Here is a 22,897-nt window from a genome sequence, read left to right on the forward strand (position 1 = left end):
GTGTTTCTGCTCCTGGTCTCCGGGTACACTGCCACAGATTCAGGCACGACGATCTGCCTATTCCCACTCAGTCCCCACTTAGCCTCTTATTCTTCCCTTATTTTTGACACAAGCATCCACACGGTGGTGACTAAGATGGGTATAATATCAAACTCCAAAGGACACAAGGACTGAATGAAGCCCCAAGACAAGGGTCTTGATTATGCAAATCCTAAGAGGATTTGCTGCACGTCTTTACCACGGCACCAATATTTGCAAACAACCGGACTCAAACTCTGGGCCTTCTCGGAATATTTTCATGATCTGGGATATGTTCTCAGGGAAAGGAAGGGCTCGGAGAGGAACAAGCCTTGAGGATTCAGGTAAGATCTTAGCCTATGCTGGGAAAGGACAACGTATTTTTGAAAAGCAATGTTAGACATATTTTGTAAAGTTAATGATTTCTTAAGTGTTACGTAAACATCTTCCATGCAGACATTTCCTTACTACCAAAAATTCAAATGTTCCCAGAGAAGAGACACTAAGCCAGAAAATAAGTCACAGTAGGCCTTATCATTAAAAAAAAAAAATGTTCATTTCTGAAAAGGCAGGAATTATAGTGTACATACAAACTCATTTTCCTGAAAACAAAACAGAACAAAACAAAAAAAACTGTTAGCCATTTTATGTCTGTCCTTTGTGCCTCAATAAAATAGGCAATTGGTTTCCTAAGACAGGCATTTAGGCTAATACTTATATCAAGTTTCTCTTTCCTGGAGAAAAGAAAGTGGAAAGAAAGTATCACTCCTGGACACATATTGATATGCATGGAGGCCTTTATCCTGGGCACGAGGAAAGCTGCTTTGCCTCCAAGTGACTTTGCCCTTGTTCCAGAGCTCTCTGCTGTATACTAGTTCCTGCTTCTCTCTCTGCAGTTTCATAAGGCAAAACGTTATTAAATCCACCCTCCTTCACATAAAAATGAAATCTAAATTCAAACTGCATCTTTTTCCAAAGACAGCTCTGAGAGTAGGAGAGTGATTACTTTTGGCAATAGCCCTCCCAGAATCTTCTGTGCATCTCACATAGGGTTAATTATGGCAGAATGCAACAGTGATCAACACTTTTGTTCCAGCTGAGAAGAGGCAAAGTCAACGCAGGAGCCAACAGTGGAGAGGAATGTGTTTCTGAATGGCACATGGCTTTGCGGAGTTCCACGCAAATAGGTCCTCTGGTTCAGAGGATGAAACACTATGATACTCAAAATCCAGAGCTGATTTCTCATTTGGCTCGTGAATAATGAGATGTCATACCCTACAGAGGTGTTGGTGATTCGGGCATCTGTCAAAACTGATCATTTCTAATTTAATTTGTGTGACGAGCTGGCTGAGCCCCTACCTTTTGTGCCTGTACATCTGTCGTGATGTGGTCGGCTTCTCCATCCTCAATCTCCCCCATCTTCACGACACTGACCTCTATGGTGCCAACAACCTTGCCACCATCTGAAGTTCTGCAACCAAAAATAAATGAAACGCAAAGGTAAGAATCTTCCCTCTCCTTAAATTACAGCAGTCCTCCCATCACCCGCGGTTTCGCATTCTGTGGTTTCAGTTACCCGCGAGCAACTGCAGTCCAAAAATATTAAATGGGAAATCCCAGAAACAAACAACTCTTAAGTTTTAAAAATGTGCGCCGTTCTGAGTGGCGTAATGAAATCTCACCCAGTCCTGCTCCATCGTGCCTGGAACTTGAATCATCCCTTTGTCCAGCAAATCTATGCTGTATGTAAAATACAGTAAGATATTTTGAAAGAGAAAGAGGGAGACAGGCCACACTCACATGACTTTTACTACAGTATATTGTTATAACTGTCCTATTTTATTATTAGTGTTGTTAATCTCTTACTGTGCCTGATTTATTATTTAGTCTTATGATAGGTATATATGTATAGGAAAAAACATAGTATAGTATGTACATAGGTTTCGGTACTATCGGAAGTCTCAGGCATCCATTCGGGTTCTTGAAAAGTATCTCTCACAGATACAGGTGGACTACTGTATGTCCAAACATGTTTGTTTCTGAAAACCACTCACACTGCTGTTTATTTCATTGGTTTTAATTAAACAAATCTGCTTTAAACACATCAAAACATATTCATGTTGGTGTCGTTTTTAATTTCAAAAGAAAATTAGCCATGCATTTGCAACATAAGTGCACGAACTGTCAAAAACGACTTCATGAAGGTGAAAGCTCCTCGTGGCTATTCTGAGTGGCCTCAGATATTGTGGATCAGTGCCCTGTCTGCAACCTCCACATTTCTACAACAGCATAGACCATGGCCCCTCTAAGCCAATTGCATGGGATATTGTGCACCTCTATTACAGAAACTACAGCAGAGTAAAACAGAAAAAGAGTATAAACATCCCTATGTTCCTCTATGATTGGGTCATTGGCTACAAATTCTGATTTTGTACCTTTTCCCTAACATCATTTTTCTTTCTAAGAGACTAGGTCAAGAAGATTCTCTCCCAGCAAACTTGAGAAAGTTAAGGTACATGAAGAGAAGAAATTAATCATAGGGTTCACTTAGTACAACCCATGATGATAATTTTATTATTAAGATTTTTATCATCATTATTGCCTTTAGCATATAAATTTTATGGTGGACAATAATAATGAAAGCTAAGAATAAAATTAACAACCACCACCCTTTGAGATTCTCTAAGTTCTTCCTCTTGACAACAAAATACACAGAATAAATGATGCCAACAAACACTGTCACACATAATATTTTTCCCTGAGCCTTCTTTTGAAAATAGGTAGCAAAGTCACCCATAGTTATGATGTGTTGCTGTAACTTCTGTCTAAATCTAATTGACTAATAATAGTCACATGACACTTAGTTTTCTTTATTTAGCTATGTTCTTTTCTGAAATTTGTTTTTAATTTTAACTGAATACCAAAACTGTCTTCCTTTCAACGAATGCCTTCTAAATGTCACTGTTTTTTATTAGAGGTGTCAGAAAAAAGAATGGGAAAATTAATATGAGTCGTTTATCAAAATGCTAGTTAAAATAATGAATAAGTTAAGTAACAATTATATTACCAGATCATGAATTATGCTTTTAAGAAAACTGAAACAGAAAATTGATATACATAGCTAATGTCATAATGTAATAAGATTATATACATAAAAAGTGATTTACTTATTAAATAGCATATTAAGATTTCTTACTAAAATATAAAACAAAATGCTTCTTGGCAATTTTTAAATCAGTATAAATCATACTAGTGACTCAATTATCTGAAATTAATATAGAAAACTTAATCATTCATCACAAAGAAGATATGTATATGGATGACAGTATGATCTGTGATTTTGTGAAAAACTGTATTAGCTCCAATTCTGGGATGGTTTCAGATAATTCATCGTACCATTTACCAGTTGAAAATGACATAATAACTTGTCATAAGTTATGATGTGACATACCTCTGTACAATTCTTCAGTACCTGATAGTTAAATAAAGACTTTCCCAATAAGAACCCTCCTTGGCACTACTCATAATTTTTTCTAAGAGATTTGTAGACTTCTTTTCCCCCATCATTGATAACAATTGAAGATACCTGTTTCTTCTTATAAGAATTGTGTAAAAAATTGTGCTTAAGCAAACTGAGCTAGCTTAATGCAAAGCCTACCTACAACAGTCTTAATTTTTTCCTTGAACTACACCAAATAAAGCAAGTGATCTGAAACAGAAGATAGGCATTCCACAGCCTCTCCCAGGACTGAGTGATAAACTAATATATGCCATAATGGTTAGAAGTATGAACACAGGAGTTTGAGCTATCTGCCAGGTGCATGACCTTGGGCAAGGAACTTAGTCACGTGAAACTTCCTTCGTAAAATGGAGATGACAATAACTTTGTTGTAAGGATTACATTAAGTGCCATGATTTATGCAAAGTGCTTGGCACAATGCCTTCTAGAAGATAAGTGCTTCTTCCTGCTCTCCCTCTTCTTCATCCTAGTAGCAGTAGCAATAGCAGCAGCAGCAACAGAATTGCTGTTGTCCTTAATGCACTATATTATATTTAATTTGAGTCTCTCCAGAAATATTTCACTAAAATAGGCATCAAAGATTATAGAACAGGATTATAGGACCTCATGGCATACGTATTTCAACAATGATTAAGTGCTCATTAGACATACAAATCCTTAGTAATCACAGATGATGTTACAAAGCTTACATTCCAAATAATGCAAAGAACACAAGTGTAGAAATAATTACATTGACAGCGATCATTTCAAAAGTGCCAAAGTAGATGACTGACCAATGCACTGTAGGGGTAAGCTTCTGAACCATAGTTCTATCTATCCCCTTTTTAAAAAGTATCTGGCCAAATATATGGTGATGGAAGGAGAACTGACTCTGGGTGGTGAACACACAATGGGATTTATAGATGACGTAATACAGATTTGTACACCTGAAATCTATGTAATTTTACTAACAATTGTCACCCCAATAAATTTAAAAAAAAGAAGTATCTGGCTACTTTTTCAATAATTTTTATGCCATTTGGATTTCTACTTCTTTTTATCTCCTATAAGCTTCCAGTTAGTCCCGGAGCAGAATCAAAGCAGAATTTGGTTAATCTAGTGACACTAGAGGGATTCTAGGATCACTTTTTTCCCCCATAAACCATTTTGGAAAGGACACTCTGAACCCCCTAAAGCATGCCTCTTCATCTTAGATTTGTGGGAGACAGAATGGGGAATCCAGGTTATAAACTAAAGACTTGAACCCAAGACACCCAGAAGCGTGCTTCACCCTGTCAATGAACTGGTACTTAAACTGTAGAGCAGTTTCTCATTTATTTTGTATCAATTTACCACACACAGAGAATGGATAATTGACACTTCTCTCCAATCAGGATAGTCATGATTGAAATATTTATTCCATGGCCCCAAAGGCTGTTTCAAAGATCACTTCATAGCAATTTAGGGAAAAAAAAAAAAATCATTCTTAAATGCTTAACAGTGCTTTCAACCCAACAGGTTAGGGAGGCTAGTAATAATAGCTTAGCCATTATTCATCACCCAAATTCTACTGAATTTTATGTAATGAAAATTCATTACATCTGTATAAGATATTTTGAAGAGAGTTCTGGAATCAAGAAATCCAAATATCACTTCCAGGTCAGCTGCTCGTTAGCTGTGTGACCAAGGACTTCAGTTCTCTGGATTTCAGTCTCGTTTACTGCAAAACAAAGGGTCAGTCTTTCACAGCTCCTACAGCAACAGTATCCTCTACTCACCCCTATGATTCCATCAGATGATGGTATCATAGGCTGGAATTCCATCAGAGGTACCATAGGCCATCAGAGGCAGCTACATCCTTGGGAAAAATCTCAGACACATTCTAGCCTCTTGTCCTCACTCCCCACCTTCCTGTGTAACCTTCCCCAAAACTAAACCAAACAAACAAAGTGCATGCTCGACGTGGGAAGAAACTTAAAACGTATAGTCCAATAAAAGAGCTAGTTTTTCTTAGTATATCCAATGTATACATATATATTTTACTGGCATTATGGCAACGTACCTTGGTATTTTTATAAGGATACAAATTTGACTGAACCAAGAAACACTTTTCTAAAAATTTATATGGCAATAAGAACAGGTTGTAGTAATAAAAAACTATCTCTATATGAAGAATAAAACAACAAAGCCATTTCAAACAGTCTATTGCCAGGTCATTACCACCAGTTAATGCAGACAGCCGTAAGAGAAGTAAAAGATGGATAGTTCATAGCCGCTTTAGTATTTCAATGCCAACATCAAGTTCCTATTTCCTTCAGCAGATACACTTAAATATTTAACCATGCCAACAAGATAGAAGACAAAGAAGAATAAAATTTCAGCAACACAAATCGATGCTCCCTTCTCATTTAGGTTTTCAGCATGTATCACACATTTGTGATTAAAATTGTTTAAAATCTGCCTTTAAAATAAGTCCCCTGCTGCTTCCTAATGAAATATTCAATCTTACATGTTGAAACATACAAACATTTCTAGAAGACTGAAGGAAAGGGGTCATAAGGCAGTCTTCCAACAAAGGACAATTTAATGACACTCTTCCTCTAAACTTCATCACCACCTACTGTACCATTCTTAGTCAAAGAAAAGGGAAAAAAAAACAATAAAATCACCACTAGAAATGTTAAACATGTAAATAACTCCTCTACTTTGGAAATGCCACAGACATACAAACCAACAAATGACTGTAAACATCCAGGGAAATCCATCATTAGCACTGTCGGTCTCTGTGAATATAAAGCATGTCTGTTGCCATCAGGAATCTTCAGCTGTGAGATATGCCTCGCATTTAAACTGTCTAGACAGGTTTACAGGGAAACAAAAACCTCACCTGGACAGGAAAACCAAGGCCATAAGTAAACACAGAGTCAGTGAGTGAGTGCGCCCGGATGGTCTTTCTGGTGAATACATTTACCTGGCAATGCTAGAGTTACACAGGGCTCATAAGAGTGAGAGTTCTATTTAAGCATGTATGACTAAACATAAATGTAAGAAGCCGTGTAATACTTTCAAGCTAGAACTTGAATAAAACTTTTCAGTAGTTTTTAATGTTAGAACTTACACAGTCTAAGGCTCAGGCCTTGATTTTCTCCTCTTTTCTTATTATACGCTGGCCTTCAGAAATTCTATCCATTATTATGGGATTCAACTACCTCTTCTCTGAGAATCTGTCACAGTTCTATATGCCCTGCTCTGTCCTGATTTCCTGATGTAGAAATCCCATTTCCTTTTGTCCTGAAATCAGCAATTCACATTCTATCAGCTTGAATCCTAAGTTTTGCTTTCCGCAAACCAGCTCACTCACATCAACATCATGCCATTTTCCAAAGGTCAAAACCACAGAAGAGCATATTCCAGCTCTACTTTTGCCTTGCCCCTACCTTCCAGTAAGTCTCCACATCCTACTGATTCTTCCTTTGTCATTTTTAATTTAACATGTGTTCTTCTCCATGACAACATCCCAATTAGTTTCATCACCTGTTATGTGGCACTTGAAAAATCGACTTCCCATTTTCCAGTATCTTTCTCTTCCATTCCATCCACATCAGGTTTTCTTCGTAAAGCCCTGTTGTCATTATTTTATTTGCTTTCCTATGTTAAAAGTCCTTAGATGTTGCCGAATGTCTACTCAGAGAGTCTGAAGTAGAGCCTGTCTTTTGAGGCTTTCTATCAGGACTTGTCGTGAGTTATGGACAGCTCGGTATCTTTGGTTCAAACTGATCCGTATCATCACAGACCATTAAATAATGGAGTATGCTTTAGTGGAAAATGCAGTGGACTTTAATAAAGTTCTTGGTTTATGGTGTTAGCTCTTTATAGTAAACAGCTATGTGACCATGAGCAGACAACTCAGCCTCTATAAAAGTTCCCCAGCTATAAAATGTGAAGATTGTTAACTATTGTACTTATCTCACAAGATTTATGTGACCAAAAAGAAAATACCTTAAGTTTAAATATAAAACTGCTTTAGTGTGTGGTAATGAGTACTACAGTTCGATAGTCTGGGCCACAAAGTTTCAAGGGCACGTCATAGATATATGTTGACTATCCATTTTCCACTAACTGGCTTGTGGATAGATTTCTTTTAAGTGCTAAATACAGTACTATCCAAATAGGAGTAATTCCCCCAATAAAATTAGCTAAAGCCAATCTTTCCATTCATGGTGACTCTATTAAAAATACATACATAGTAAGTTATATTTGGAAACTTCTTGTTTCAGAGTTAAATGTAAAATTACCATCTCCGTGAATGTAAGAAATATCCACTCGGCAAGGAGAGAAAACGAGATTGGCATCTTGTAAATGTTTTTGTCAGGATTCAGAGGTGACCAAAATCATATTAAGGTGAACAGGACACCATGACGAGTCCATCGGCAGGTAAGATGTTGCAGGTAACAGGTAACACACTTCACCCTGCCCTGCCCGCTGAAGGCAGCTATAAAATCTTGACAGAACGCTCACAGCTGCTGTTTGAGGACTCAAAGTAATTAGCACTGGGCACATTGAGGAAGAAAATCAGAATTTTACTTAAATAGCACTGAAAGAGCAGTGAGTTTACCATTTCCCCTCCTGATCTGCTGAGCACAGCCCCAAGCCCAGAGTTGGGACCGGGATAGACAGACAGCTCCAGGAGAAGTCCTTTAGTTCTGGCTCAAAGACGAGGAAAGAGGTCTTCTAACATTAAGAAGAATGAAGAAGTCCATTTTTTTTTCTCCAGTCTCACATGCCCTAGGCCCCAAGTAATCTCGGGGGGATGGAGGGTGGGGTGGAGGGTGGGTAGAAACAAGGGCCTGCACGAGCCTAAAACTATGAAGGAGGAATTTCCTCTCTGAGCTGTGTTCCCAAGGATGTGGACTGAATGTCCTTATTTTTTCTCTGTTCTCCTGCCTCTTGACCCCAGAAGAGGGTGCAGCTGCACAACAGAGGGAAAAATAAAATCCCAGCTTTCCAGATGGAGGATCAAAAAGGGAAGCCACAGGAAATTGAATGTGCTGAGAGCGTGTGGAGAGGAAGGAGCTCAGGAAACGGACTTCTTAATGGTGTTCATGAACTCCTTGGCTCACCCCAAGCTGTGAATGTGTGGATCTAAACAGCATATCAGAGACTTTGGGAAATAATCTACAGACTAGACTACTCCCCAGGTCCCAGACTGCACCTGGGTGACAAACGTGAGGGACAGGTCTGAACAACACTATAAAAGTTTTGAAAACAGAAGTGATATTGAAACTACAAGGTTTCATAGGACACAAGATCAACACACAAATATCTAGTATTGAATAACTGGAAACTGAAATTATACATAATTTATTAGGTCCCAAACAAATACACTTATTAGGTGTAAATCTAAGAAAAACTACAAGATCTATATCCTGAAAACTATAAATGCTGATGGAAGAAATCAATAAAGGTCTAAACAAATGGAGACCTTCCTATATTAGAAGACTCAACTTTATAAAGGTGTCAATTCTTCCCAAATTGATCTATAGACTTAACGCAATATTAATCCAAATACCAACAAGATTATTTTTGTAGATATTGACAAGATGATTCAAAAAGTTGGAAGGAATGGCAAAGGAAATAGAATAGCCAAAACCATTTTGAGAAGAACAAAAATAGAGGAATTGTATCTACTGATTTTAAGGCTTACTATAAATCTACAGTAATCAAAAGTACGTGGTATTGGTGAAATGAAAGATATATTGATTGAGACAGAAGAGAGAGGCAATATGACCGATTGTCTTTTCACAAAGTTACAGTCAGTTTAATGGAAAAAGATTAGTTCTTTCAATAAATTGTATTGAAACAATTAAACATCCATTAGGGAAAAGACTGAAACTTTGCTTAAACTTCACAACTGAAACAAAAGTTGGTTCAAAGACCTGAATGTAAAACATCAAAGTATAAAACTTTAAAGAGAAGATAGAGGTGGAAAGTCTACATGAACTGCGCCTGGTCAAAGTGTTCTTAAATATGACACCAAAAGCATGAACTGAACAAATAATGGTAAGTTGAACTTCATCAAAATTGATATTTGCTCTGTCAAAGATACCTCCACATGAATGAAAACCAGCTACTGACTAGAAGACAATGTTTGCAAATCATGTATCTGACAAAGAACTTGCACCCAACATATAAAAAGAGTCTTTAAAACTCAAAAGCAAGAAGATGATTTATTAATCACACTGTGATTAATAAATGGACAAACAAAGTTGAACAGACATGTCTCAGAAGAGGATATACAGATAGCAAATAGCCCATGGAAAACTGTTCAACATCACTGGTCATTAGGGAAATGAAAATTGAAAGCACTGTGAGATGCCACAACATACCTTAGAATGGCTGATGACAACATAGAGTCACTGAAACTTGGTCGCTGCTGGTGGGGAAAACCGAACCGTGGTTTCTTTTAGAACACACATCTCATATGACCCAGAGATTCCCATCCTAGGTATTTACCGTAGAGAAATGAAAACGTGTGGTCTCATAAAAATGTACAATGAGTATTTTAGCAGCAACATTCATAATCACTGCAAACTGGAAACAATCGAAACATCATATAACGTGAATGGTTAAAAAATGGTGGTACATCCAGGCCGTGGAATACTACTCAGCAATGTAAGAAAACTGTTGATATACACCACAACATGGGTGAATTTCAAGGGCATTAGACTGCGTGAACGAAGCCGGTCTCAAAAGAATATATACTGTATGATTCACTTCATCTGACTTTCTCAAAAGAGAAAAAGCTATGGTGATGGAGAACAGATGTTGGTTGCCAGGGGTTGGCATGGGTGGAGGAGGCATGAATCAAAGGGGTAGCAGAGGAGCATTTCTTTGTAGTGATGAGACAGTTCTGTATCCTAATTATGGTGGTGGGTTTAAGAATCTATACATGTATTAAAATTCATAAGCATGTGCTACAATAAAAAATTCCATTTTACTTATGTTAATTTACAAAACAGAGCAAATGAAAAAGGACACAGGCATTTTCCCTGATAATGAATTAACAGCAAACAAAAACAGCCATTTAGTCTGGGAATACAGAAATCAAATTATTAAAAGGGTATCTTCTTCCATGTGAATCAAATCTTCTAATTTCTGGCAACATTTATTTGCAATAGCAAAGACAATGTCAATTTATTCCATGCCCTACGCTTTCAAAACACCTGTCAACATAGAAATGCCATTTATGAGAGAAAAATGTTCCACCTGAACAATGGGGAGCATTTCATCAGAGATTAGAGAAGAAAGTGCTCATGCAGCAGGTGTGATGAATTTCATAAGCCAATGACACCTGTTCATGAGATAAACCCACTGACCACCTACTCCTAGATCACTCACGTTTAGACATACAAAGAGAAATTTGCTGTTAAGGCTTTTTATTGGGTTAATTTATTTTATTATATTTATTCGCTTGAATTTTTATTTTGAGTAAGAGAATTAAAAAGAGTAAGAGGAAAAGAGCATTATACACACAAAGCAGAACCCCTTCAGAGAGAAAGTGAATAGTAGAAAGAAAGAAATTATAAGAGTTCATACATAGATTTGTCTGGCTCAATGCAGACATTTTTTTAAAAGCAAAAAGAAAAAAAAAGCCTTTTAAGACCAGGTGCAAACAATCTTAGTAGACAGTTCAGCAAAACTTTGTTTCTTACTAAATAGGGACATGATACTACAGCAGAAACTCTTTATGCGAATAGTTTGCAAATGTCACGAAACCAATCAACATGCTCTTAGATGTTTAAATAACAGGCATGGAGATTTAAAAGATTCAACTATTAAATAATTAGCATTAAATACCAGTGATGGGTCAATATTTAATATTTAAATTTTGAATTACGTATATTTTTATCAGAGCTTTATGTTTTTGAGTTTATGTCAGATTTTTAATAATAGGAAATAGTGCAGAGGTTTTGTTTAAAAAGCTAGCATTAAAAGGTCAAAGTTATACAGTGTATGAACATAATTTTAGAGCATGATGTATTTCAAACCGGTATAGTAAGAAAGTCACTATGCTTTAAATTGCACAATGAGGCATGCACTATTAAACTGAGCAATTCTCAGTGCCTATATTTTTATGCCTAATTACATTTGGATTTGTTATTCAGTTAGAAAACCTTGTGGTTTTCAAAATATGTTTTTCTTTATTTTCCTTTAATATGACAACATTTTTAACCAAAAAAGGAGTTTTCAAATCATAATCTTCCATAGAAACACAAAAATAAAATCAAAATAACTTTATTTAATACATTAATTCAATAATAAACATTTAGTAAGCACCTACTATGTTGTCAAGCACTATTCCATACACAAGAATACAACAGAGAGCGCAAAAATGCGTACATTCATGGAGCTGGAATTCTAGAGACAAATAAATGATACATCAGAACATGGTAAATGCCATGCAGAAAAATTAAGCAGGGTAAGAGTGTGGGTGAGTGCTGCTTTGGCGTTGCTACTTTATATCCAGTGGTTTTGAAAGACCTCTCTGATAAGAGACTATTTGAATAATAACATAAAGAAGATAAGGAAGTGAACTATACATCTTTTTTGGGGGGAGGTGATCTTTTCTGACAGCTGAAGCAGATTGTCCAAAGGCCTTGTAGGGAAACATGGTCCTTATATTCAAGAGAAAGATACCAATGTGGCTAAAGCTGGGTAGGTGGGAAAGAGAGTACTAGATGACTAAGTCAGAGATGTATGCATTAGCTTTATATTGCTGCATAACAAGTGACCATAAATTCAGTGACTTAAAATTATACCATTTATTTTCTCACAGTTTCTATAGATCAAATGTCTGGGCTGGTTCCTCTACTCAGGGTCTCGCAAGTGTGAAATTGAGATATAGGCGAGCTGTATTCTCATATATAGGCTCCAGGAAAGAATCCCCTTATTTCCTAGATCGTTGAAATTGTTGGTAGAATGTATTTCCTCATGGCTGTAGGACTGAGGTCACCCTCTTCTTTGTTAGTTATCAGCTGGGATGTCACTCAGCTCTTAGAAGCCACCCTCAGGTTCTCACCATGTGGCCCTCTCCATAGGCAGTTCACAAAATGGCAGTGTGCTTTTTCAAGGCCAGAAGGAAAATTTCCTTCTCCATTGTACAAAGATAGTGTTAGTCTGTTTCATCAGCTACCCAGTGAAGAATGTGTTTTAAGGAGGGAGGGATCCACTGTGCTGAGAAGCCAAGGAAGAGGAGCATCGAGAATTGTCCATTGGATTTAACAACATGGAGGCCATTCACTCCTGATCATGACAAGAGCTATTCAGGCGACATGACAGGGAGGAAACCTGATGAGAACGGGTTCAAAAGACAATCATAAGAAGTAAAGTGGAGACAGCTCCTAAAATGGTTCTTCTATCAGGAAGAGCAGAGAAAAGGAGCAGAAGGTAGAAGGAGATTTGGGAGATTTGGCGGCACTTTTTGTGCTAATAGACATGATCTGGTGATGAGGAAATACTTTATGACACAGGAGTAAAGGGGGATAATTGCTGGAGTAATGTCTTGGACAGGTGAGAAAAGATGGAATCCAAAAGATGAGGAGAGGGATTGACTTTACACATGAAGCAGAATTCATCTATAATAACAGGAAGGAAGGCAGACAAGATGCTGGTAGGGTGGTAAATAAGGCATGGGAAATGATCAAATTCCTCTTCTCAGTGAAACAGAAACTAGATAAATCAGCTGAGAATGAGGAAGAGGGGAGATATTTTGGAAGTTCTGGGAACCAAATAATGGTCCAGGAGAGTGGGAGGGCAAATGGACCAGGGAAATCTAGTTTGACAATAGAGTGTTAGTGAGGGTACCCATGAAGTTAGGGGTCATGAACCCTAATGAAACCTATAAGCATGGAAATCAGGTTATCCTAGCCCACGCAGCTGCAAGGATACAAATATGAAGCAGATGGACAAAACGATGGATTTAACCACAGTTTTTGTAGTTGTAGCTTTTATTTGTATTTTATCTATTTATCCATCCTTCTATCCACCCGTCTTTGCTCAGGGATTATAGTAAAAAAGAGGGACACGGGAGTTGAGGATGTATGCAAGGAGATTGTTTTATGATTTCCCAGTGAGGGACCATGCAACCTCAACTGGATAAGAAGCAAAGAGTAGATATGGGGCAGAGGGCTGTGAAGGGTAAAGACATGATTTTAGGATTGAGGACGTGGTATAATCAAGGAGCAACAATAAGGAACATGGAAAGATAGGAGATGGAAATAAGAAAATAGAATACTTAAAATTAAGACTCTGGAGAGGTGGCATTAATGGCATAATCTAGGGAGTGACCACGGGAGTGGGTTGCAAAGTAAGTTAGAGAAAAGCCTGAAAGGCCAATGAAGTGCAAAGATCATCTATGTGGCTATGGAATCACAAAGTAGTGCTGAAGAGAAACACAATGAATTGCAAGTTAAAATCCTCATAAAATGATAGAAGGTGACATCTTTTGGTCAACACAATAATGCGGAAATACAATGGAATGTCTGAAGCTATGAGCCTAATCCAGGGAGTTTTGAGAGGCTGCTGATTGTACAGCAGGTAGAACAGGCAGCCACTTGGCAGGGCTGCAGGAGAGACAGCCAGATTCCAGTTAAATAAAGGGAAATGATTGAGGATAGGGGATGGGTCTGAGGAGGGACCTCGGCTATCAGGAGAGAGTCTGGGGAGCAGAAGGCACTAGGGCCAGAGTAGGGAGTGGACAAACAAGGAAAATGATGGGCAGCCATGTAGATGAAGTATTTCTGCGTGGTGACCAATCACCCAAGAATGAGTACTGGTTATTGCCACAATAAGGAAACTCAGTTCAGCTAAGCAATGTACGCACGGGCAGACAGGAAGTACAGATTTGAAAATACTATGAAACCTAAAATTTTCCATTTTCTGATTTTAACTCGTTTGGCTACACAGTCGTGACACTGCATTACTAAAGCACCCAGTAATTATTTTAGAGGTCAAATGTGACTGATTCACAGCTAAAGCAGTCTAGATAGAACAATAAAGATTCCTACAGAAATTTTTGTTAAAAGGAAGAAAAGCAATTAAAGAGAAATTCAAGACACTCTGCTACATGGAAATAGTATACTGCTTTTATTCATGCTAAATAGAATCTGAATATCAACAGGAATAAGTCAAATGTCCTGCACCAGTTTTTCAACACAAAGTGCATGAGAAAGCCATATTTTTTATCCAAGTATCTCCCCTTGAAGCACTGTTTTAAAATTTCTGATTATAAGAGAGCATATCTATTAGTAATTAAATGATCTTTATCACATCTCTAACAAAGAATCCATATAGGAAAAATAATGGATTTTGGTATTCGGCAGGCTGAGGGTCTCACAGGAAGTAGAAACAGTAAAAATTAAAAGTCACAGGATTAAAATATTCAGTTCAAGAGTGATTGCTGTCACTCTTGTAAATTTTATCGTTCTGTAAATTTTTGAGAACTAAGCTGAAGTTTGTGTTCCAAATAAAAGTTTTACTAGCTTTAAAATAAACTTGGATGCAGCTATCTTTTCTTTTATTCTAAGATTAACTCCTCTGACCTCAGTATTAGGATTGAATAAAATTGGAGAATGCTTAAGCAGAAAGTAACCTTAATTCGTCCAATTCATCGTGTAGAAACTGAGGCCCAGAGAGGTTAGGTGAAAGGCTCAAGGCCACCTCACGAGTCATCAGCAGTGCTGGGATTTGTCCAAGAACAGTAATAATCACAAGGTCCATCTAATTTAAAAAAAAAACTTACTTCTGAAAACCAAAAGATGAAATAGTGGTAATTTACTGTATGATTGGTGGACTGATTGACTGCCTGGTCAATAAGTAGTAAGGCTATCCAACTTCTGTCTGACTTTGCCACAAATCAGAGATTCCCATGACCCTCTTCTTGGATTTGATCATTTGCTAGAACAGCTACAGAACTCAGGGAAGCACTCATGTTCACCAGTTTATTACATTACAAAGGGTATCATAAGGGATACAGATGGACACCTAGGTGAAAAGATATACAAGGTGAGCTCTGGAAGGGTCCTCAGTGCAAGAGCTTCTGTCCTGTAGAGATGGTATAGTGGCCCTCCCACTACATGAATGTGTGCCCCAACCAGAAGCTGTCTGAAACCCACACTTCTGAGATTTTTACGGAGGGTTCATCACATAGACATGATCAATCGATCATTCACTGAATTTCCAGCCCCTCTCCCCTTCACGGAAGATAGAGTGTACAGCTGGAAGTTCCAAGGTTCTAAACATGCCTTGGTCTTTCTGGTGACCAGCTCCCATCCAGGAGCCCAAATGTCTCTTGCTCAGAAGATCAGGTAGCTCAGAAAGCAAGTTTCCTCAGAGCTTTGGAGCAGGCTGTTGGGAGCTGAATGAAACCATCACCATTCTATGAAGATTTTTCAGATAAGGATAATAAACTTATTGACCAAAATTGAAGTACAAAACAATCCACTTCCTGGAATCATATGTCTAGTTAATGTAGAATTTGGACCACAGTTCTTAGGAGTGATGTGACTTGGTTTCCAGTCCCAGCTAACGTAGCAGGTAATCTACACGGCCATCCTACAGCCTGCACTGAAACTTCATGAATGAGCTTTATGCACTGATTATTAATATGCATGATTCAAAATAGAAGGAGAAACTCTTTCCCAGAGGGAATAACCATGTGCAGGTGTAAAATTTTACTTGTTCTCCATCCTGAGCCTCTCCTCTAGCTTCAGAGTTGCCCAGGAATCTATTCTTAAAATTAGTTCCAGAAGGAAACTCTCATTATCACTTGGAAATTCATTACCCTGCCTCTCTGACTGCGTCTCTCTGTAGGGAAGGCATTAGGTAGAACGCTTGTAAAGATTTCATTGAGGAATGAACCTGTAGGGTGTAAAAAAGGAATAACACTCTCCAGGAAATATCTATATATATCCCTGTTATTTATTCATCTTAGCTCTAAAACTCAAAGAAAATTATGCTGCTTCATTTTATGTCCAAGGCTAGCATTTTTGAATTCAAAGAATTTATAAAAACAATCTCTGAGGAAAAAAATATGATTTCCCAACACATATTATGAACCCAGTTATATGTATTTTCACCATTTTCCCCTCGCTGGAGCCTTCGTATGTCTTTTATTATCTCAATATACTTTTCAAATGAACTTGGCAGGAAAGATAACATCACTCAAATAGTACTTCTTTCAAGGACTAGTGGGGGGTTGAGGGAAGAAGAGGTGGCATTAAAAAAAAAAAAAGAGTAGGTAGTAAACTTTTTGTTACCATTCAAGAATAAAGGGAACCTTTACTTAAAATCTGGTTTTTGAACCCATACTTTAAGCTCATCTCAGTGGTATTGTTTTCATTAGTAGACAGATGGGGAAATTTAAGTAATTAACTCCTGGTGACAGTAATGAAACCAGTTTCCTCCGATGTTACATTCACAGGCTTATCCTTAAAGTGCTTTAAAGGCTCTGTCACTTGGTCACAGAAAGAATTCATTTCTGTTAGCACTAGAAATAAGAGTCAATAGCTGAGAAATTTAGAGTTAGTTGGCAGTTTGCCCAACAAACAAGCAAATCCAAGAATCTTTAGAAAATGTCTGTTCTAGTTACTGTGTAAATCCTTGGAAAACCTTCAATTTGATTCTAGATAAGAGAAAAATAATCCCCAGTACATACCATTTCAAAGTTGAGGATTGAAACTTTTAATCCTGCTTTGAATTAGAGAGAATGCATCAATGTTGGAGAAGATAAAAATAAATTAAGTTTATCTGCTCAAGTTTTCAATGGATGGATGAGGATTAGACCATTTATTATGGCACCTTCAGTTTGATTTTATCAATCAATTTTTATATTAAGTTTTAAAAGAATGCATTTGTTTACTTTCCAGTTTACATATACAGACATCAGAAGGCAGTAACATTCAGCATGTATTTACAAGCGTATTTGGTGATTTCACTTGATATCGTAATAATGTACTTTGGCCCCAGCAGCACTTAGGTCAGGTCCAATTAAGCCTGCCTTCAATTATTTCAGTGCATTTTAAAAACATTCTACGTAAGACGGCAAAATTGTCCCATAATATAACAAACTCATCCGTGCCACACAGTGTTATAAAGAAGAATCCTTAATTACCTAATAGTTTCTATTGAATTCTAATAAGCTTCAGTACATTGATCAACAGACCCAATGGATCACCCAGAATACAGGCGGGGCCCATTGCTAGAAGCCACCACCCTCCATTGCAGCACAGCCTAGGGATAAACACTTCGCTTATATTAGTGCAAAATGAAATTAAATAAGGCAAAATAAACTTGCCTATTCTCGTCTTTCTTATCTCTTCTCATCTTATCTTTGATCCCATCTTTCCCTTCTGCCTTCATAAAATAGTTTATAACATGACTTTTTGTGTATTTTGTTTCTGTATCTTTCCTACATAAAATAGTATTCTTCATCTTTTTCCTGACTTAATTCTTTATCTTACTGAAGTCTTATTGCAAACAATCTCTTTCAACCACACTGTTACTATAACATAGTCATGCTATGCCACAGAACAAGAGACATCAGTGAATTTCACTTAACGGGTTAGGGTAGAAAATCCTAGGCTAGAGCCTGCTATCAGAGGAAACACATCGTCAAGTAGAAGGTAACTCTCTATTTTTTCTCAGGCATGATACCTCCAACACAACTCACTCATTTATTAAGTAGAAGTGACAATGTGTAAATGGAAAAGCAAAGTCAAACCTCACTGGAAACACAGTTGAAAAATGGTGACCTTCTAGGGATGATTAGCCTCTGTTAGCTGGTGCAGGAATGATGGGCTCTGCCCTGCTTCTTTGGGCCCCCACTGGAAAGCCTGATGATAGAAACGTGGTCCTTTTGTCTTAGGAGATTGAGGAGCTAATGGTAAGCTGTGGTGGGGTATGGCGACCAGACCTTTTCACTGATACACCTGGAGATGGCTGCCTCTCCGTTTTGGGTGAAAGTAAACTGGGAGAATACCAGGGTCTTCTGGATATACTTATTCTTCGGGGAAGGGATACTACACATGGAGGACAAATCTTTGGAAGACAGTTTGGGGAAGAATCTAAGTTGCATCATCTACATATACAGACACTGTGGTGCTGTCCTGCTGGCCGAAGTTGAAAGTGAGCTCAAATACCCTGGAGAGAGGGTTTCTAGAGAAACCCAGGGCTCTGACTCCACTTTTAGAAAGTGTACAGCGCACAGAAGTCGCTACAAATGGAGGAAGAAGTGGTGATTCGTGTCCAGAGTAATGTGTGTGGCTATAGATGAGGCTGCAAAGCAGACTTGCTGTCTTGTGTGTGTCAGCCAAGGTGCTGGAGTTTGTCCATGTTCATTGAGAGGAATATAAAGTATGAAATAGGAAAAGAGCATAATCAGGTAAGAATTTTGGAAAAGATGAGTTGAAAACGATGGTTCTTAGTTTAACCAAAAAAGGAAACGCACCAAAAGGCAGAGTCTTCAGAGGGTTGACCTAATTTAAGTTGGGGGTAGTTATGATACTAGCTCATTGTGAAAATTAGTGCGTGTCCACTTCTGCAAGCTTGAAAAAGGTCTGTCAATGAAGGTCAAAAATACAGCATGTATTTTATCACTCCTTTCCCATGCATTTTGTAGCAATTTCACAAATTGGTGTCTGTACAGGACCTGGCCTGAGTGTAAATCGCTACCTGCCTGTGGACCTGTGATGGGCCTGGGAGACGCAGGTGGAGTGGGCATGACGTGGGGGTGAGGAAGGTGTGTTTGTAGGAGCCAGTGTTCATTTGGATGAAGACCACATGCCTGCCTACAGATGGGCATGTTAAAAAATATGCTGACGGGGGGGAAAAAGTGGATAGATACACACAGTCGCTCAAGTATTTCCCTGGAAAACAAGTTGTTCTTGTTTTAAATCAGTGCTTTCTGAAACTATGCAGCTGTGATTCTTGGGACACAGTGCCTGCTAAGCTGTGAATAGGTGTTCCATGAAGAAAGCTTCTTGTGTTCAAATTAATTTGGGAAAAGCTGTAGGCGACAACTGTCCTCTGAGAGTCCCTTGAAGGCTAATGAAGGTTCTGAGAAGTCTTACAGTAAGGAAACCCACTTCACTTCTTTTACAGAGCATTTTCAAACTTATTTGGTCATAAATTTCTTCATTCAGAGAACATATACATAATAACTGAAGGGATACCAGTGTTTCAAAAAATATTGTTTTAGAAAAAGCTGACATAAATGTGTCCAGAGTAGCAGAAACACAGGGTGATAATGATGAAAGTGATTTTGGTAAATATGACCAAATCCAATACAAAATTTTCAGGTCAAATATAATTCCTTGCAGGCCTAATCACTCCTGAAAATTATCTTCAAAGCTAAATGAGCTCTCAAGCTTCTTAGGTAGGTAGGCCTTTGTGTACAGCTATTAACTCTGCATGATTTGCATTTTAAAAGAGGAAAGATTTCAGGCTTTTCTATACAAAGGGAGGAGCTATTGAAGTGGACTCTAGGTAGAGCTGTCCCTTCAGTGACTGAAAATTCTACTTTGCAATCTGACAAAGGCTACATCTTTTGAATAATGCAAGCTAAGACAGTGTTAATTGGTTTCCATGGTCATACCTACAGCCTCATAAAAATGGATCAGGAACATAAAGAAAAATGCAGACTATATAACTGCAGAGCCATTTATATTATAAATGACAGTCTAGTTGAATGAAATGGAAAATAATACTGATGATAATAATTTTGATAACAGATAATGAATATGATAAGCCCCTGTTTTGCATCAGATACCATTTCAGATAGGTTGTGTACTATGTGTATAGTCCTCACCTGAAAACACACACACACACACACACACACACACACACACACACACACACCCTTAAGGCTAAAAAGAAGTCAATAAAAGAAGACAAAAGTACAGCTAGCGCTTACTGAGCACTTACTACGTGTTGGACACTGTTTTAAACATTTCACATCAATAACTCATGTGGGCACCAGAACAGCCCAGTGAGGTGGGCACCGCTGGTGTCCACATTTCACAGGTAAGAAAATGGTCTCAGAGCCATCAGCCATCCTACTAAGCAACAGGAGAGCCAGGATTTGGGCTCAGCTATGTCTCTAAATAACCTGCAGTGTCTATTTTTCTACTGTCTTAGTCCGATAATGTCTATATACTTTACATTCTCTGATTTTATAATAAATTGATGTAACTTGAACAGTTGTGACAAAATGGCTCATGTTAGAGCCTTTTGACAATTTTAGGCAATTGTGTCCCTAAAGGACATGAACACAGTTACAGAAAAGGACATAAAATCTGTTTCAGCAGCAAATGCCCCTACTTCTGTGCTTGATGTCTCCCTTCATTCTCACCGTCCAACCCTGAGAGACGTTACTTGAATTTACTTCTGTAGACAGTTGTTGATATATTCAGCAGTAAAATGCGTCAGTAAACTCTAAAAGCAACTGACACTTTGTGTTGCATTTATGAATTTCTGTCCTGATTTCAATGCTATATTGCTAAAGTTTTTAAGTCAAAACAATTTTTCCCCCCCCCAACTCTACTGGGATGCTGCCTGTTTCAACCAAACTGCTCTCCATGTGCTCTTGTTGGTACCTGCACACGGTACAAAGTAAAATCTGATGTTAGAATGATTAAAGCCAAAGTGTAGGTTTCAGGTGAGTATCCATTCCTCAGAAAATAGAAATGGTATGTCCAGATCAAAGGTTAAATCAACTTCTCTGCCATTAACCAATTTGGAGAAATGTGGATGTCACATTTTAAGATAGAACCTCAATAAACTAAGCAAGAAAACTAAGGAGAAGGAAAACAATATTTATTAGAACATTTTTCTCTAATGCAAAGGAGTGCATGGAATGTCACTACATTTATTAATTGCCCAGAATCACCCTGGGAGGGAGGTTAGTACTACTTCCATTAACAGATGTTAATGGAGTGACATAGTTCATGACAGAGCTAGGACTTGAACCCAAGTCTGGTATGAAAAGTCTGGTGTTCTTTCTATTACCTTACATTCCTTCCTGTGGGAAGGGGAAGGGGATAGAAGACTTATAGTTGGACAAAGTAGCTGCTTTCAAATGTGACCACAGAGAAACGGAATGAGACATATTCTATGCAACTCCACGAGGGACCCCTGGGACCAAGGCAAGATGATAAAACTTGGGATAAAACAGGGAATACTTTCCTAAGAGTGACCTGCTTGAAAATGGAAAAATGAATGTCCCCCTGAGTTTGAGTCCCTGCCACTACAGGGGTCCAGGCCGAAGCTAAAGAGCCAAGGTCTTTTCTGGTCTCTCAAATTATTTAATTCTAAGAGTCTAAACAAAATATATATTCTCTAGGAAATCCTGGATATCAAGACCCCCTTCTCTCCCAGTCTCCATTTTTCCATCTTGTCCCAGCTGTGTGACCTTAGGAAGTCCAACTGCTCTTCCTCAATTTACATATTTGTAAAATAAGAATAGCATCCGCTTCCAGGCAAGGTTATTAGAAGATCAATATGACAGGACAGTTGAAATGCTTACCCATCATAAAGCTCAAATAGTGTTAGTTACCTCTTCCTATATGTCTGAGGTGTGAGTCTGTGTCAGAGGAAGTATGCTAGAGAGCTTCCTGTCATCTTCACTTGAATCACACCAAAAGCACAGGGAAGGAAACACTCCAGGATGAGAGGGTCTCCCCTTATATGTGTGTCTGGATCCATCATGAGCATGCATTTGCTATGGACTTGAGTATTTTCCTGCTTGTTCACTCCCAAAGTAAAAAACACAGTGTTCTTATGCATTGCTTTCAGGGTTTATGATGTGTATTTTTAATTATTCCTATGCAAAAGCATCAATTAAGTTAGCTTATTATATGCCATGCACATTCCCTAACTTTTCCATTGGTGCGTTCCATAAAGTATAATACTATTCCGTTTTATAGTTAATCATGAATATTCTATTCTCTCTCAAAGAGGGGCTGTTGGCCACCAGTCAACATCTACTGCCCTTATTTAGAATAGAAAATGTTTTAGACATAACATAAGAATTAGTGTTGTGAAACCATCAGAATTTTCCGCTGCAATCCTACTTCCTGGTACCTAAAAAAGCTAACTGAAAGGCTTTTAAAAGAGAATGAAATGTACTCAAAATATACATGACTATTAAGATGCGTGGATGTGATTTTTTAAGTCATCTCTGAAGTTCAAGTAGCTATTGATAAGAAAAGGTGTTGTCACCGAGGTGTTTAATCATACATACAATTTAAAGAATATGTCTGCTGTTTAAAGTAAGAAGACTTGCATAACCTTTTTTTGTGTGTGCAGGAAAAGACTAGTGGTAGG

General features: G+C 37.9%; 1 protein-coding gene across 9 annotated transcripts in view; it reads right to left on the minus strand.

Moving 5' to 3' along the window:
• Positions 1-22,897, minus strand: part of INPP4B (inositol polyphosphate-4-phosphatase type II B) — a 613,177-nt gene that overhangs the window by 163,218 nt on the left and 427,062 nt on the right. For all 9 annotated transcript variants that reach the window (XM_033135157.1, XM_033135154.1, XM_033135152.1 and 6 more), the window contains one exon: positions 1,378-1,489. In XM_033135157.1, the coding sequence (XP_032991048.1) occupies positions 1,378-1,489 (112 nt within the window). The remainder of the gene's footprint in view (positions 1-1,377; positions 1,490-22,897) is intronic.

The sequence above is a fragment of the Rhinolophus ferrumequinum genome, chromosome 18 (genome assembly GCF_004115265.2).
Source record: "Rhinolophus ferrumequinum isolate MPI-CBG mRhiFer1 chromosome 18, mRhiFer1_v1.p, whole genome shotgun sequence".
NCBI classification, from domain to species: domain Eukaryota; kingdom Metazoa; phylum Chordata; class Mammalia; order Chiroptera; family Rhinolophidae; genus Rhinolophus; species Rhinolophus ferrumequinum.